This window comes from Triticum aestivum, chromosome 2B (assembly GCF_018294505.1).
Source record: "Triticum aestivum cultivar Chinese Spring chromosome 2B, IWGSC CS RefSeq v2.1, whole genome shotgun sequence".
NCBI classification, from domain to species: domain Eukaryota; kingdom Viridiplantae; phylum Streptophyta; class Magnoliopsida; order Poales; family Poaceae; genus Triticum; species Triticum aestivum.
This window is the reverse complement of record NC_057798.1, coordinates 3,988,705-4,004,156: the sequence shown is the minus strand read 5'-3', so window position 1 is coordinate 4,004,156 and position 15,452 is coordinate 3,988,705. Positions and strand designations below refer to the sequence as shown.

The following is a 15,452-nucleotide window of genomic DNA, read 5'->3' as shown; positions in this document are numbered from 1 at the left end:
CCAGCTTAACTTAGCATATTCTCGTTTTGCCAAACAATGCTTGTTTAGTTATTCATATTTACAGACAAACACTCCCAGGCCCTACGTAGTATAGTTTTGAATCATTACGTTGGCATGGTAGTGCCAAATTATCCGGTGAGAAAAAATTCCGACAACGAAAAGTCTCATAGCGATTGGGTGAGTTGTGTAGGATTAAGGACCTTTGGAATCAAAATTAGGACAGTCATTGATGCTCTCCACGCTTTCTTCTCCTTTTATGATTTTCAGCACAACATTAGTAATTTCTTCCCCATACAGATCCCAATGTCTGTGATAAAAGTGTGCACGGAATCCATCCGGGCCAGGGCCAGGGGCCTTTGTTGGAAACATCTGGAACAGCGCACACTTCACCTCCTCATTAGTATATGGTGCACAAAGAGCTACATTCATACCTTGGGTGACCCTGCACGGCACATGCGATAAAACAACCTCAACATTGTCCACGCCCTCTGATGTTTCTTCATAAAAAGAGGAGACCATGCCCTTGAGTTCTTCTGGATCATCAACTTGGACCCCAAGCGCATTTGTGAGGGCTTTAATCATGTTTTTCTTCCGCCGGAGACTAACCCTCATGTGAAAAAAATTCATGTTCTTATCTCCAGCGGACAGCCACTCAAATTAGCTCCTCACGGTGGTACTCCCTCCATCCCAAATTACTCGTCGCGAAAATGAATGTATTTAGAACTAAAATACATCTAGATACATCCATACATGCGACAAGTAATTCGGAATGGAAGGAGTACCTCTGAACAAGCTACTCATTCAACTTGATTTCGATATGTGAGGGCCTCACCCTGTTTGTATCATTGCGTAATGTTTCTATTAGTCTACACTACTATTAAACGAGAGAACTTGACGACAGAGGACGAAAACTCTGCCCGTAAAACAACCCACGCCCGCACGAGTCTACAGGTAAATCCACGTCCTTTTCTCAAAAAAAAAAGGGTAAGAACCCACGCCCAAATTACACGGAGAGTCATACACGGAAAACAAATGAGTCATACACGGAAACAACTGAGCTAAATTAGCGGGAATCAATCCAGGCTCGACGTCCAGATTACATGCCCCGTCGCTGCCCTGCGCAGCCGCTAAGGCACCCGACGACGGCCGCGACGTCGCTGCCCTGCGTAGCCGCCGAGGCACCCGACGACGGCCGTGGCGACGAGGTCACCGAGTCACTCGATGACGGCCACGACGACGTGTTGTTCCCCAACACAGGTGCAGCCGCATAGACGCCCTGCCACGGCCGCGACGAGGAGCTCCTCGCCGACATAGGTGCATGCTCTTCTCTGATCTGAAGTTCGAAAGGCTTTTACATGCCGCTGCCGCCAAGGCTTCGTTAGGCTAGAAGACGCCTCCACCCTGCTCCTTTCTCAACCTGTTCATGTGATCCATCAATTGTTTTGACTGAATAAAATTATGAAGAACAAGGAAAGTGTATGCACTGGTGAATTATGACATGACATATGCTAACAATCCCTGTTGTCCGTACCTGACCTAAACCTGACGTCGTTTCATGAATCCTTGTCAAATGAGCATTGTACTGACCTCACCTAAATGCCTCATCAAGCTGCATATGAACAGGTTCAATTCTCAGTTCCAAATATGAACACACATAAAGTCACTCTGAGATACACCTACATGAATAGCATTACAAACTACTACATCCCGAATCATTATTGCAGGTATATATATTAATGCAAAAGGAATTCAGCTTTTGACTGAGTATTAACAAAGCTTTCATGTTAAACAGTAGGATGGAGTTGAACATAAAACACTACTCTGTCTGAGTTGTGGTAATAGTATTCCTTCAGTTACAATTGTGTGATACCATTCTTGACATTCACAGGGTTGAAGGACTTCATATGGCCCCAACCAGTCCCAACAGGGCGCGCACCCCGTTCCAGGATATAAGCAACAACCAATCGTTGGGTGATGAGCATTACACAACCACCCAATTTCAGTTTTTGTACCCCAACTGCTGAATTGTGACATTGATTGCAGACCCTAAAGAAGTAAAAAGGCAGAGGGATAGAGAGCGGTATGCACCAAATAAGGATGAGATTAATAAGAGACAACGTGAGGCCTACAAACAGAAGAAAATTGCCTCTGCTGAGATCAGTGGGGCACAAACACAGCTGGGTGTATCACAAGGTAATAAAGATGAACTTCATTCTTCATTATATATATTGCTTATTTTGACAGCAATCTGTAGGAGGAATTAGTTTAAATAAACATGGAGTAGTTTAACAATCTTGAAAGCAAGCTGCGCACACATCTTACTGAATTTAGGCTCATCTTGAAAGCAAAGTTTTGATAGTTTTTTAGCTTTGACATACAATTTTGACAGTCTGGGGACAGATTTAGTCACTGAACCAATTATGACCAGCAAATCATTAAACTTTAGTCTCAATATCTGAATTTCTATCTCTGGACCATGTGGCGGCAAGCAAGCAAATTAAATTGGTAAACAGTACAGTGTCCAACTGATTCAGCACTAGAGGCCGACAGTGATAGCACCAAGCGAAATTCAGTAATTATGACCAGCAAATCATTAAACTTAGTCTGAATATCTCAATTCTATCTCTGGACCATGTGGCTGTAGGCAAGCAAATTAAATTGGTAAACAGTGCAATGCCTATCTCATTGAACACTAGGGCCTGAGAGCAACTAGATTCAGTCAAGCATGCAAGTGAATCTAGAGCAGCAGAAAAGTCAGGGAACCAGACCTATGAAATCAAAACGAGAGAGAGGTAGAGGGAGGCTTTACCTTGGGTTGCTGCTGCCCCATGGCTGGGCGTCATCCCGTGAGAGAAGCCTCACTCCTCCTCTCCCTACATCAAGTTGGTGCAGGTGCCTGGTGAGTTGGAGGCTGGCTGCATCCATTGGCGTGTTGAGGTCTCCTGCAGCCCAGCACAAACACCATCTCAGGGAAGGGAAGAAGAAGAAATCCAATAGGAGAGGAGAAGGGGGCAGACCTGTATGTCGTCGGGATAGCCTTCCTGTCCCGGAGCCACAGGGTAAGGTCGCCGGAGCCACGACGGAGCAGATCAAGCGCCGGCGCACACGGATCCAGCGCCGGCGAACGCACATCAAGTGCCTCCTCGCCCAACAGCACCACCAGCAGCACCTCCTTGCCCAGAAGCCTCACTCCTCCTCTCCCTACGGGGTGTCAGAGAACTAGGGTTGGGGGCTGCCAGAGCGGGCGTAGGTGATGGGGACCAAGGCGGCCATGGGGAGGAAGAGGAGAGCGCACGCCCCGGCGTCGCCGGGAGGAGTGAGGGGCGGCGCAGAGCAGATCGCCGGGCCGCCGCCTGTGGATGGGGATGTTGTGGCCACGAATGAGGGAAGAATGGGGAGGAAAGGAGAAATGAGGGGGCGGTGGGAGTTTGACTGAGCTTTGAGTGAGTGTGGCGTTGTCCGAACAAAAATACACTGTACTATATTAGATCTTCTAAATACACATTATATTTCATAGGGCATGTCCGGTTCACTAAGTTTGTGAAAATTTTGTTTTCATCATGGCTTGTTTCAGTCATGATCATTTGATGATTCTAAAAGTTGTTTTATACAAATATCTATAAATTTGATTAAAAATGATTGAGTTTATTTAATTTTTATATTTGTAATGGAGCAGGTCATCTTGTGGTCTGTGGATGGTAAATTTTATGGAGTACTTCACAGGAGATATGTTGTCTGACATTCCTACACGTGTATTTTTTACTGTGTATCATTATATTTATTCTATGTTGTATCACTATTTAACTCTTATTACTGTTTTAATAAGAACATATGACAAATTTTAGAACAAAACTAGCTGTCATTTTAGTGGACTCAGAATTGAATGATGATAATATAAGAAATCGAGACATGGAAGAGGACGATAACAACACAGATCCCACTGGATAGACCCCCTGAGAATTTCAAAACATCAAATACATCAATAGAAGTTGAGCTCATTTCGCGGTCATTTATTCTTTCACCGTCTGTCAACCCAACAAACGATGATTTAATAGATGAACTTTGCTTGTTCATCGGTATGGTTGATGATGTCGTTCTACTAGAGTAAGCCATATTTTTTATTTCATTTTGTATTCCAACAAATTACTCTGATGTCATTATAATTTACAGAATTTTGATTTTACAGGAGCGAATGGGTGAAAAGCTCTGATCCGTACCCTATTAGCTTAAATTTGAGACAAATTTAAAACATATTAAGCAATAATGAATACATGGATATTCATTGCTTTAATATGGCCGTGCGAATACTAGCGCGCCACGAAGTCCAGCTTCTCAGAGACATTCCATCTCACTATATGGATCTGAACTTTTGTGTAAGTTACTATAATCATGTACTACATTTTTTTTCCTCATTGCACTAATATTTTCTCATTCTTACTTTAGTCCATGTTCCACTATGCACGAGACTCAAGTCATCGTGAACATATGAAAATTGCTACATTGAAACGGTTGTTTCATAGCTGGCCTGACAGTAATGACTATCATATCTCTCAATGTGATATGGTAAGATTTTTTTTCATTTGTAACAGTGCTTTACTTGGTCTTAATTAATATTCTATGTATTTCTAAACTATTTCATCATTGCAGATTTTATTGCCTGGGTATATATTTGGGTTATTTCTATTGTTTGTCTTGGATCAAAATAGAAAAGTTGTCTCAATTTTCGATCCGATACCAATACCTACTTTCGGAAAGAATGTACTTAAAACCGTGGCCGACAATCTAAACCTTGCGCTTGAAGTTGCAAACCCTACATTCAAGGACGATATCTCTAAATGGGAATGCATAGTTCCTGATGCTCCAACAAACTCACACTGGTATGAATCTTTTAAACACATTACAATATTAATTGATTCATTCAACGCACATTATGTGTTTATTTCATGTATGCAACGCCCTGTCTGGTTATTTGGTTTTTAATTACATGCACTCATTATGCGATGGAAAGCTATATTTTCCCATACCCCAGGTGATTATTTACACCATGCTTATTTGTATACACATTGCACATACAACTTGTTATAACAATGTTGTATAATGCCAATGTAGGATGGTTTTCAACTGAGGAAGCAATTTTTGGTGCATATTTTAAAGTACGAAGAGAATGAAGCTCAAAACAATATCCCATACATTGAACGAAGCATCGTTGATCGCATCTATAGATGGACCTTCATTGCTTCAAAAGATGGACCTTCAAAACAAGCTTAGTTGCGGTTTTTAGAATATGTTCTTGTAGCAATTACAATACAATTATTATGTGACAGTGAATTTTATACGAAGACATGTTTATGATATGTGTGTTGGATCACAAATTTGTCGCACTTTTTGAAAATACAATTTGAGTGACATGATAACATTTAGTAGCGATCTGAATTTTCTGTAAAAATCATTTTAGTATTATATCATGTGAACATGTTTTGTTTGAGACGTGACGTGCGTTGCACGTGCATGCTTACTAGTACTAAATAAAATAGAAAAAAACACATGAGGCGAGCCGGTATGGCCCATGTACCCGACCCAGCAACAGACAGACACCGCACCGGAGTGGCCCGCTATTCCCTTCCTGCTGTGCTCTCGAATCTCGATGACGAGTCGAGTCCAACAGCAGACGATGCGACGGCGACGACAAGGAGACACCGAACGGTGGACAAGGGCTCCTGGGACGCACGCGTCGTCTTCGAGCTGCTCTGCCCTCCGGCGACTAGCCCGTCCGCTGGAACTGGAACTGGAACTGGAACCAAGCGCACCGGGTCAGGTTAGTTCTCTTTAAACTTTTAATCCACATGCCTGCTAGCTCGCCATGTGCTTGTGATTATTCCCATGACGTTCTCTTCCACGGCGACCTATATATAGACAGGTCGATTAGGTGTCAAATTACTTTGAGCAACAACGCAGGAGATCGCGCGCCCTGCTCCTGTTTTCAATTTAAATTTCCAGCAACCAACACTGACGATCGATCATATAGTCAACTAATGCTTCAACGCATCTTTGTGAAGCAGTATGTCAGGATCACACATTTCTTCCGGTCCCTCTGATAAGTTTGCTTGTTTGCTTTGCTTTGCTTTGGCTTTGCTCAACTCAACTTAATAATGCTTGATGATGCTTCAAGCCTTCCCGTGACACACTTGGGCTCCATCCACACTGTCCTCGCATGCCAGCTGGTGGCTCCTTTCAAACCTCCCAGTACTATCTCACATGTGCAAGATCAGACCTGAGTGCCCGAAAAAGAAAAATCTATTCATCTATAGTAAGCTACTGTAGGACTTTGGTACTAAGTCAAGTACATCATCTCTCTCGCTCTCCCAATTATTTCCAGCCAACATCAACACTGCGTCGTGTCCCATCCGGATCACATCAGATCAGATCGCTTTGAGCACTTCTTTTTACACGGCCAATTATTACTATTATTACTAGATTTTCTGCTACAGTGACCAACCATTCTTGGCCAAAAAAAGAGAGCCTTTATTTAGTCAAATTTGGAAACAAAAATCCTGTGGCGCATCAGCCTGGCAGTGCAAATATATATATATATATATATATGAAGAGAGCAAAATTATTTGACAAAAGAAAAAGATCTACCGGTAAATAAGCATGGCCATGGTGAAAGTAGGTGGGTGGGTCCGATCCGCCTGAGCACTTCGTACACAAGTACTCCCTCCGTTCCGAATTACTTGTCGCATGCATGGATGTATCTAGATGTATTTTAGTTCTTTTTTTTTACGGAACCTCGTCAGAGGGCGGGGAGCTCCCGCATTGCATTAAGAAGAAGAGAATTGGTCTAGTTAATAGGGGAAACCGGACCCAAAAACCATACATGGCACGGTTACATAAGGGAAATCGGCGAATACCACAAAGACCGGGCTAGCACTCAAGGGACGTCGTCCGAGCCAGATACAAGGGTGCCTAAGCCCAAGACCACCGACAACACAACATACCCAACCAAGTCAACCTTTGCAACCTCAAGAACATGCCTGCAACTAGCCGTGTACTTGCGCCTAACCTTCTGAAAAATGAGATCAAACATTGACTTCCACCAAGGCACGGATTGCCTGGACCGCCGTTGGCGTAAGCGATTTCTTATACATCTTCTCTTCTCTTGCACCTCCTCCTCGGTGGCTTTCTTAGATGTCATTCCCTTCGGTAGTTCCACATAAGCCTCCGCCAACCTATATTCAGCGTGTTTGGCAGTAGGAATGTTGCAGTTTTTGTTCTTTTTATCCAAACGGTTACTACGCCTTCCGGAACAAGTAGATGCCCCTTCAATCTGCAAATGAATCGGTTCTACAAGCAAGGACCGTGGTGCTGTGCAACTGAAACTGCTTAGGAGCTCATCCAATAGTCTAGTTGAAGGCACTCCAGTGTCACCGAGTAGCTCCTCGGACCCGGAAGACATCATATAGGTATTGCCCTCTGAGGCAGTCATCCCTGGAGAGGAGACCAAGGGCGGCACCTCTCCAACCAAGCCAACAGGTAAGGACACCTCACTCCGCTCCATATCATCGGTCCCTCTGACTTTCTCAGCAACCTTAGCTTGTGCCTTCTCACCTTGAGTAACCATCCTGTGCAGAGCTAGATCCAAATGAGGAGGAACATCTACAGGTAGAGCCACAGTAGCCAGTACCTCGGATGAGCAACCGGCCACGCCCGTATCACTGATATCCTTACCGCAAGCAACAACAGGAGGCAACGATTCCTCATGGTCACACCAGGGAGGAGGTGGACCCATCGGCACCAAGGAAGGGATGATGGCCGACGAAGCAACAACTCTGTCACTAATAACCTCCAGCCGCTCCAAGAAGCCTGAGACCTGGGCCGCCCATCCCTGCAGAGCGACCGCCATGTCGCGGAGAGGTTGAACGACCTCCTCCACATGGGCGGTAACCAGGGCCTGCAGTTCAGCTCGCAGCGTCTCGGTCTGTGCTGCAAAAAGGGATTGCTGCAACCCCAGATCAGCAGCAAAGGTAGTCTTGCCGGGATCGGACAGACCTGACCCAGAGACACCGAAGTTGCTACAAAGGGCCTCCTGAACGAGCCACGTCAGAGAAGCAACCACGGCGGCCCACGAGCGCTGCTGCAATTGTTGTGAGGAAGCTGGGGGCTGGTGGTTGGGGAGGCCAGGAGCAGATGGCGGCAACATGGAGCAGCGGTGGCGACCTTGACTAGCAGGAAGGCGTCCCGGACAGTCCCGCTCGCGATGGCCAGAGTGGCTGCAACCCAGGCAGGTGACAAGGACTCGGCAATCGGCGACAAATTGGTCCTCCGCCAAGCAACGAAAGCAGAGTCCGTAAGCTCTCCGCTTGAATGCGAGGGAGCGGTCGTCCTTCTTCTTGCGGGGCAGGGCAGATGGCTTCTCCAGCCTCGGGCGATGCCGGCCCCCGTCCTCCACCCACCCCTTCTCCGCAGGAGCCTGCGATGCATCAGACACGATTTCACCTCGCCCCATCTCTGATGCTTCTGATGCTGTTTGTTGCACACCCACCCCCACTACCAGCTTTTTTATGTTTTCACAATCACTTATTTTCAATTTGGAGAGCCCCGGGAGGTGGGGGAGTAGCTCGGTCAAATCCTTGCCAATAATACCATTTATGTTGTAGATCTCGATATGCTCAATAGGAAGCTGCCATTCCACATCATCCTGACCTACTAGTGGTCCAACCAGACCATCTGAAAGGTGTACAATCAATGTCTTCAGCGATTTTAGCTTCAGAAGGTGCTTCAACTCCAGCGGTGGGCACCTCAGCAGTGTCAGCTTCTCAAGACATGTTTCTTTATCGAAAACTAACAATTGGTCTAAGCTATGCAGATCACCCCGTCCAACGATTTCCAATTCTGCTCTACCAGATGATTTTGAGTACACAAACTCCTGTAGTAACTTTACATTTTTTATCGTGGCACGACGCAGACTGTTAATCCAGGAGATGGGAATCACCCATGAGAATTCTGGATAGCCTTGTATCTCAAGCTCTTGTAGTTTGGGGAACCAATCTGGGGAAACAATGTGGTTTGAGAAAGGGAACCTCAAGAGCTTCGGCCAATCTCTAATAATTAGCACTTGCAAAAGAGGGAACATATGAGCATCCTGTAGCGAGTCGGAGAGATAAGCTGGGAAGAGCAGTGTCCCATCATCATCTTCCCCTTCTGCCGCTGTTACTTCATCTTCCTCCATCTCCATTGGTTGCTGATACCGCCGTGAAAACATCATTTCCCTTCTTCGATAACGAATTATTTCCAGTTTGGAGAGCATTGGGAGGTGGGGGAGGAGCTCCGTCAATTCCTTTCCACTAATACCTTTTAACCACTCGATCCTCATATACTCAACAGGGAGATGGCATTTCCCATTACTCTGACCTCTTAGTGGTCCAACCAGACTAACTGAACATTTTACAATCAATTTCTTCAACGAGCTTAACATCATAAGGTGCTTTAACTCTAGAGGTGGGCACCCCTGGAGTGTCAGTTTCTCAAGACTTGTTTTTTCATCGAAAACTAACACTTGGTCTAAGCTATGCAGATCACCCTTTCCAATAATTTCCAATTCTGCTCCATCAGATGATTTTGTGTACTCAAATTTTTCTAGTAGCTTGACACCTTTGATCGTGACACGACGCAGACTTTCAATCCGGGATATTGGAATCACGAATGAGAATTCTGGACAGTACCGTATCTCAAGCTCTTGTAGTTTGGGAAACCAATCTAGGTAAAGAATGTTGTTTGAAACCGGAAACTCGATTTTCGGGCAGTTTTTGATAATCAGCACTTGCAAAGCAGGAAAGATATGAGCATCCCTTGGCAACACGTCTCCACCTAGGGAAGACTCTGGTTTACTTGTGTAAAGCCATTTTTCAAAACTTGCTAGGCCAATGAGTTCAAGCTTTATTAGCATGAAAAAGCTTTTCCCTATAATAAGCTCCTTCAGTCTTGCCATATCCTTCAACCTTAGTTCACGAAGATCCCACACATCACCCAGCCATGTTGGACAAGAAGGGCCTCCATGCCCTCTAATGCACAGTACTTGAAGATTTCCATGTGGTTTAAGGCTCTCAAGAACCACTGCTTCCACACCAGGCTCAATGCTAGATTGCTCACTATCCCAGTCCAATTTTAACCTCCTCAAGCACTTTTTCTCAACCAGCTTTGCTTGAGCTGCCTCCTCTTTTGTATGTATTTTCTCAAGGTTGTAGATGCCAAGCTCCCATAGCTTGGTCAAATGCTCAAGCTGCTTTGGTTCAAATCCTTCATTCTTTTTATTGACACGAAATACCATTAACTTTTCTAAGAGTTTAAGTTTTCCCACATTATAAATATCAAACTGAAGCCCATCATCCCTTGGGGGATAATAGTGGCACAATTTTGCAAGGTTGCACATGTCTTCGGGGAAATCACCACTGCCACCCCACCTCTCAAGATCTAGAACCCTTAAATGATAAAATTTAGAGATGTTAGGTGGTAACTGCATCTGTCTCATCCGTGTTCCTAGACATAGGCATCGTAGGTGGACAAGTCTTGAAAAGGTATGTAACACAGACTCCATGGGGCACATCAGGTGGGGAAAATAAAGAACACGAAGAGCATTTGCTTCCCCAAAAAAATCACCAAGTATCTTGGCAAAACCTTCATCCATTTCCCCAAATAACATCAGTGTTTGCAAATGTTCAACCTTCACTGTTGTCTTCAGTTTTTCCAATTTAGTCTTTAATTTTTCACCAGACACTGCATCATATTTATCCAAGTCCTCTGTGCTAATAGACAAGTGTCGGGTTGTAGGCTGAATTTTTACTGATCCAACATCAGGGAAACGTAAACTAAGGCAATCATGAGATGCAACCTTCAATGCCAAATCATGCAGCAGGTCATGCATAACATAACACCGATCACCATCAATTTGCTCTTCTCTGAAAAATCCATGGATGACTAACTCCTGTAAATTTCTGAAACCTATGTCTTCAAGTGTTTGATTTTGACCATCAAGTATCAAAATATCTAGTCCAATCCACAGGCTGATGAGCTCACGGCTTCTGAAAGGGTAATCTTCAGGAAACAATGCAGAATAGGAAAAACATTGTTGCAGGTGGAAAGGGAGAAAGTCATAGCTAAGCTCCAAAGCAGGCATAATCCAATTGCCATTGGTCTGCTTCACCCATTCTTTACTTTCTAGGACCCTTTTCCAATGAGCCAAACAAGGGTCTGTCCTCAGTAATCTACCAACGGTCTTTGCTGCAAGAGGGGAGCACCTTAGTTTTTCTGTTATCTTATCTCCAGTCTCACGCAAATGAAGTTTTTCACTGGGATATTGCTCTGCATCAAAGACATAAACAAGGAATAACTTCCTAAACTCTTCAGGTTCTAAACCACTCAGTTCTTTTGGCTCTACAATTTTCTTAACTTGATCTGCTATCTCTTTCTGCCGAGTTGTGACTAGAACCATGGAGCCCTTTTCTTGTGACTTGCCGAGTATCAATAATAGTTTTTCCCAGTCATCCACATTAGTAAACTGCCATATATCATCCAATACAAGTATGAACCTCTTGGATTTCAATCTGTGTTCAATCAGCTCTTCTGGTCTCATACACCCATTTTCACCTTCAGCCGCAAGGGTATATTCTTTAATCTGTTCTAGCACCTTACCCAGGTTGAAATTAAACGACACACATATCCAAATCCTGACCGGAAAATGATTCCGCACTTGCTGGTTGTTATATATGTGTTGTATCAGAGTTGTCTTCCCAATTCCCCCCGGACCAATAACTGGAAGCACAGTTAGAGCCTTGTCACTGTATTGCCCCTCCGTGATATCATCTATGATACTCTTCATGACATGGTCCCTCCCATACATTTTTGGCTCTGCACTCAGAGGTGTGGTGGTGGGACGGCTCTGGGCAATGTGAAGAACACTTCTACGGTCATAACGTTGCAAAATCTTGTCAACCTCATTACGCACAGGCTGCAGTTTCTCTACAATGGTAGTCATCCTTTGAGAGAAATCAGGCCTATTAAACTCTGGTATTGGTGTTTCTGGTGCATTGTCACGATCTTCATTACCATGAACATGTGGATGCGGGGAGACCTCCTGATCAGCCTGATTGGCGTTTGGCGCAGAGGAGGAATCGCCGCGTGTTATGTGCCTAGCATGCTGCCAAGCGCAACAGCTGACATGTTGTCTTGCATCTTCTTGTTGGGGATGGCGAGCATTGGCACCAAAGCAGGACCCGGTGAAAGATGCCAGCCGTTTGCTAATAGATTTGCGAGTGTGGCGAACATCACGGGCAAGGTGCTGGACACCACCCTCGCCGTGCTCGTCGGCAGCCTCATATGTGCCGCGGAGCTTGTCCTGGATGCGGAAGTAGTCCAGCTCGTCCAGCAAGTCTTGAGCATTGTGCGCCGAGTCCCGCATCATCTGCAACAGCTCCTCCATGGCTGGACCGCTGATCTCCTTGCAGGCAGCATTTTCGAGCGTGGCCTTGACGAGCAGCAGTTCCATCCTGAGGGCCTCAACGTTGGGACCAAACATCCTGGTGCCCTCCCAAGCCTCCTGGAAGATATCCGTGACGGTGGCTAGCGCCTTGCTCACCACCCATTGCACCACGCCGAGGGCAGCGTCGGCCATCCTCGGGCCAGAAGCAGAGATGGACGACCTGCGGCGCCTGCATCCAAGAATCAAAAGGAATTTGTTGGTAAAAATAGGCTGCTGGTAGCTGTAAACTAGTACGTACGTTGTCGCAAGCACGCCGGTGATGGGATGCTGCCTGTCTGCCTTCCTGCCGGTGACAGATGCCGCTGCCGCTGCCTAGCACCTAGTTGCTTCAAATTGGGGGTTGGGTCGCAGCACAGCAGGCCTGTTGGGAATTTTCAATCACAAAAGAAATATAATTAAGGCATCAGGCTAGAATTTTCAATCACAAGGGGAAACAGAATTTCCAATCATGAGAGAGAGAGAGAGAGAGAGAACAGAAACAGAACTCTGACCTGCTGCTGTGCGTCGGTGGCACGGTGCGTCGGAGGTCTGGCGGTGATGGATGCTGCCTTCCTGCCGGTGACGGATGCCGTCGCCGGTGACGCGTACCTAGCTGCTGCAAATGGGGGTTGGGTGAGTCACACCGAGCAAGGGAGGTACAGGAATGGAGGCACTGAAACAGAGCGCGCGTGCACACACACACACAGAGGCTACTGACCTGCTGCTGTCCGGCGGCGGGCGGTAGGGTGCGGCTGGTTCAGATCCGGGTGGGAGCCGCCATCGCCATGGTGAGAGGGCAAGATGACCGGAGTTGCGTCGACCAGGAGGAGGCGAAGTGAGCTGCGTTGCCGGACGGCGAGGCGGAGGTGAAGGACAGCAGCGGTGGGCAGTGGAGAGCAGGGGAGCGCCGGCCGTGGAGCCAGCTTGAGAGAGTGAACGAACGAGACTGAGTGAGAGTAGTACCACCTCTAGATCTAGATCTGGTAATAATTGAGAGGTTCGATCTGGATCACGAGGACTACAGTACAAGTATTTTTCCTTGACTTCACCTATCCCAAGTCTCTCTCAAACTAAACTTAGAGCATCTGCCCCACACCCAACAGGCCTCCTCAGAGCGATTTTTTTCACACCGGTGCCGAACAAAAACCCTAGTCGCGCCATCAAGACGCCAAAATCCGCCGGTTTGGCCCGTTTTTGAGCCTCGCGATCCCAGGCCGAACCCAGCAGATTTCTCACAAAGTCTCTATTGCGTTTGTCCAGAGCGCCTAAACTCTAGCTTAACTTGTCATATTTTTGTTTTGCCAAACAATGCTTTGTTTATTTATCCGAATTTTCAGACAAACACTCCCAAGCCCTGCATAATACTCCCTCCGTTTTTAAATATTTGTCTTTCTAGACATTTAAATGGACTATAATATACAAATGTATGTAGACGCATTTTAAAATGTAGATTCACTCATTTTACTTCGTATGTAGCCACTTGTTGAAATCTCTACAAAGACAAATATTTAGGAAGGAGGGAGTACAATACGTTCGCATGGCAGTGCCAAATTATCCGATGAGAAAAGATCCCGACAACGAAAAGTCTCATAGTGGATTCCCGCAATTGCGCAGAAGGCGCGCAGCGTTGGTAGACCACCCGCGACTAACTCCTCTACAAGTTTCAATCAGTGAACCAAACAAAATGATAGCACTACCCCTACAAGTGTCAATCAGTGAACACTGTTTTTTTTTTTTTGCAGTGAACAGCTACCGCCGAGCTGTGAATGCTACAGTGGTAACGAACACAAAATATTTGTTTTGAACCAGAGGCAAAAGTTTTTTCTTTTTATTGATTAAGAGGAGATAGTTCCCCATTAATTAAGAAGAATATAGTGACCGGCCATCCTTTACCAAAACAAAGTGTGTTAATTTATTCAACCAGAGGCAAGAATATTTACTTTAGTCAAATTTGGAAACAAAAATCCTGTAGCGCATCAGCCTCGCAGTGCCAAAAATATCCGACGGGAAAAGTGATCCTACGGTTAAACAATAAGACTTCTTCCAATGTAAAGGTTCTTAGAGCAACTCTTAAATAATGCAATAGAGTACATAAGAGTACAAATACAAATGCAAAGGTGCTTAGAGCAACTCTTAAATAATGCAATAGAGTACATAGGAGTACAAATAGAAATGCAAAGGTGCTTAGAGCAACTCTTAAATAATGCAACAGAGTACATAGGAGTACAAATACAAAAGCAAAGGTGCTTAGAGCAACTCTTAAATAATGCAACAGAGTACATAGGAGTACAAATAGAAATGCAAAGGTGCTTAGAGCAACTCTAACAGACCCCGCAAAAGGCCCCGACCCGCAAAATAACCGCCAAAATGCGGGTCGGCGTGGTAAATCCCGCCCGCACAGACCCCGCAAACGTGGCCGGTGTCGTGGTACTAAGTCTGACAGTAAGAGTAGGGGGTATGTAAGAGGAGGCAAGGCCCTAGCTATGGTGAAATTGTACATACGAGTTTACGAGTTCAGACCCCTCTCAGAGGAGGTAAAAGCCCTACGAGTCGGTGCCCTGAGGCGGTCGACTGGAATATGGGTGTGTGTAACAAGGGGTGCGAACCCTTGTTCCAGAGGATGGGTGTGGCTTATATAGAGTGTGCCAGGGTCCCTTGGTCTTTTGGCCTACAGATTATATCCCATTTAGCGAGTCTGTATTTTCGTTTTAACTCATCGCTTTGTCAGAAGAAGCGTGATCGATAGAAGTCCAGTCTTTTCCCAACTCCAACTGGTACCTTAAAAGGGACAAGAGAAACATTGGCATACTCGTGAGTACCGAATTAATGAGAATTAGTCGGCCTCCATATGACATAAGCTTGCCCTTCCAGCACCATAGTTTTTTTTCAAATTGATCCTCAATGCACTTCCATTCTTTGTTGGAAAGCTTGCGATGATGAA

General features: G+C 45.5%; 1 protein-coding gene and 1 long non-coding RNA gene across 3 annotated transcripts; both read right to left on the bottom strand.

Moving 5' to 3' along the window:
• Positions 1-800: 800 nt before the first annotated feature.
• On the bottom strand, positions 801-3,444 carry LOC123043038 (uncharacterized). Its single transcript, XR_006418987.1, has 4 exons — positions 3,018-3,444; positions 2,810-2,942; positions 1,532-1,609; positions 801-1,417 (listed from the first exon to the last, which is right to left on the bottom strand). It is a non-coding gene; the product is annotated as an uncharacterized lncRNA (long non-coding RNA).
• Positions 3,445-5,505: 2,061 nt separating this feature from the next.
• On the bottom strand, positions 5,506-13,509 carry LOC123043034 (uncharacterized). 2 transcript variants are annotated; one of them, XM_044465372.1, is made up of 4 exons: positions 13,230-13,509; positions 13,024-13,127; positions 12,771-12,893; positions 5,506-12,701 (listed from the first exon to the last, which is right to left on the bottom strand). In XM_044465372.1, exon 4 carries the CDS (start codon positions 12,662-12,664, stop codon positions 6,929-6,931), a length of 5,736 nt encoding a protein of 1,911 aa, XP_044321307.1. In that variant the 5' UTR covers positions 12,665-12,701; positions 12,771-12,893; positions 13,024-13,127; positions 13,230-13,509; the 3' UTR covers positions 5,506-6,928. The 2 variants fall into 2 exon arrangements, with proteins under 2 accessions (XP_044321307.1, XP_044321308.1); XM_044465373.1 differs by having other exon boundaries at positions 13,024-13,124.
• Positions 13,510-15,452: the final 1,943 nt, after the last annotated feature.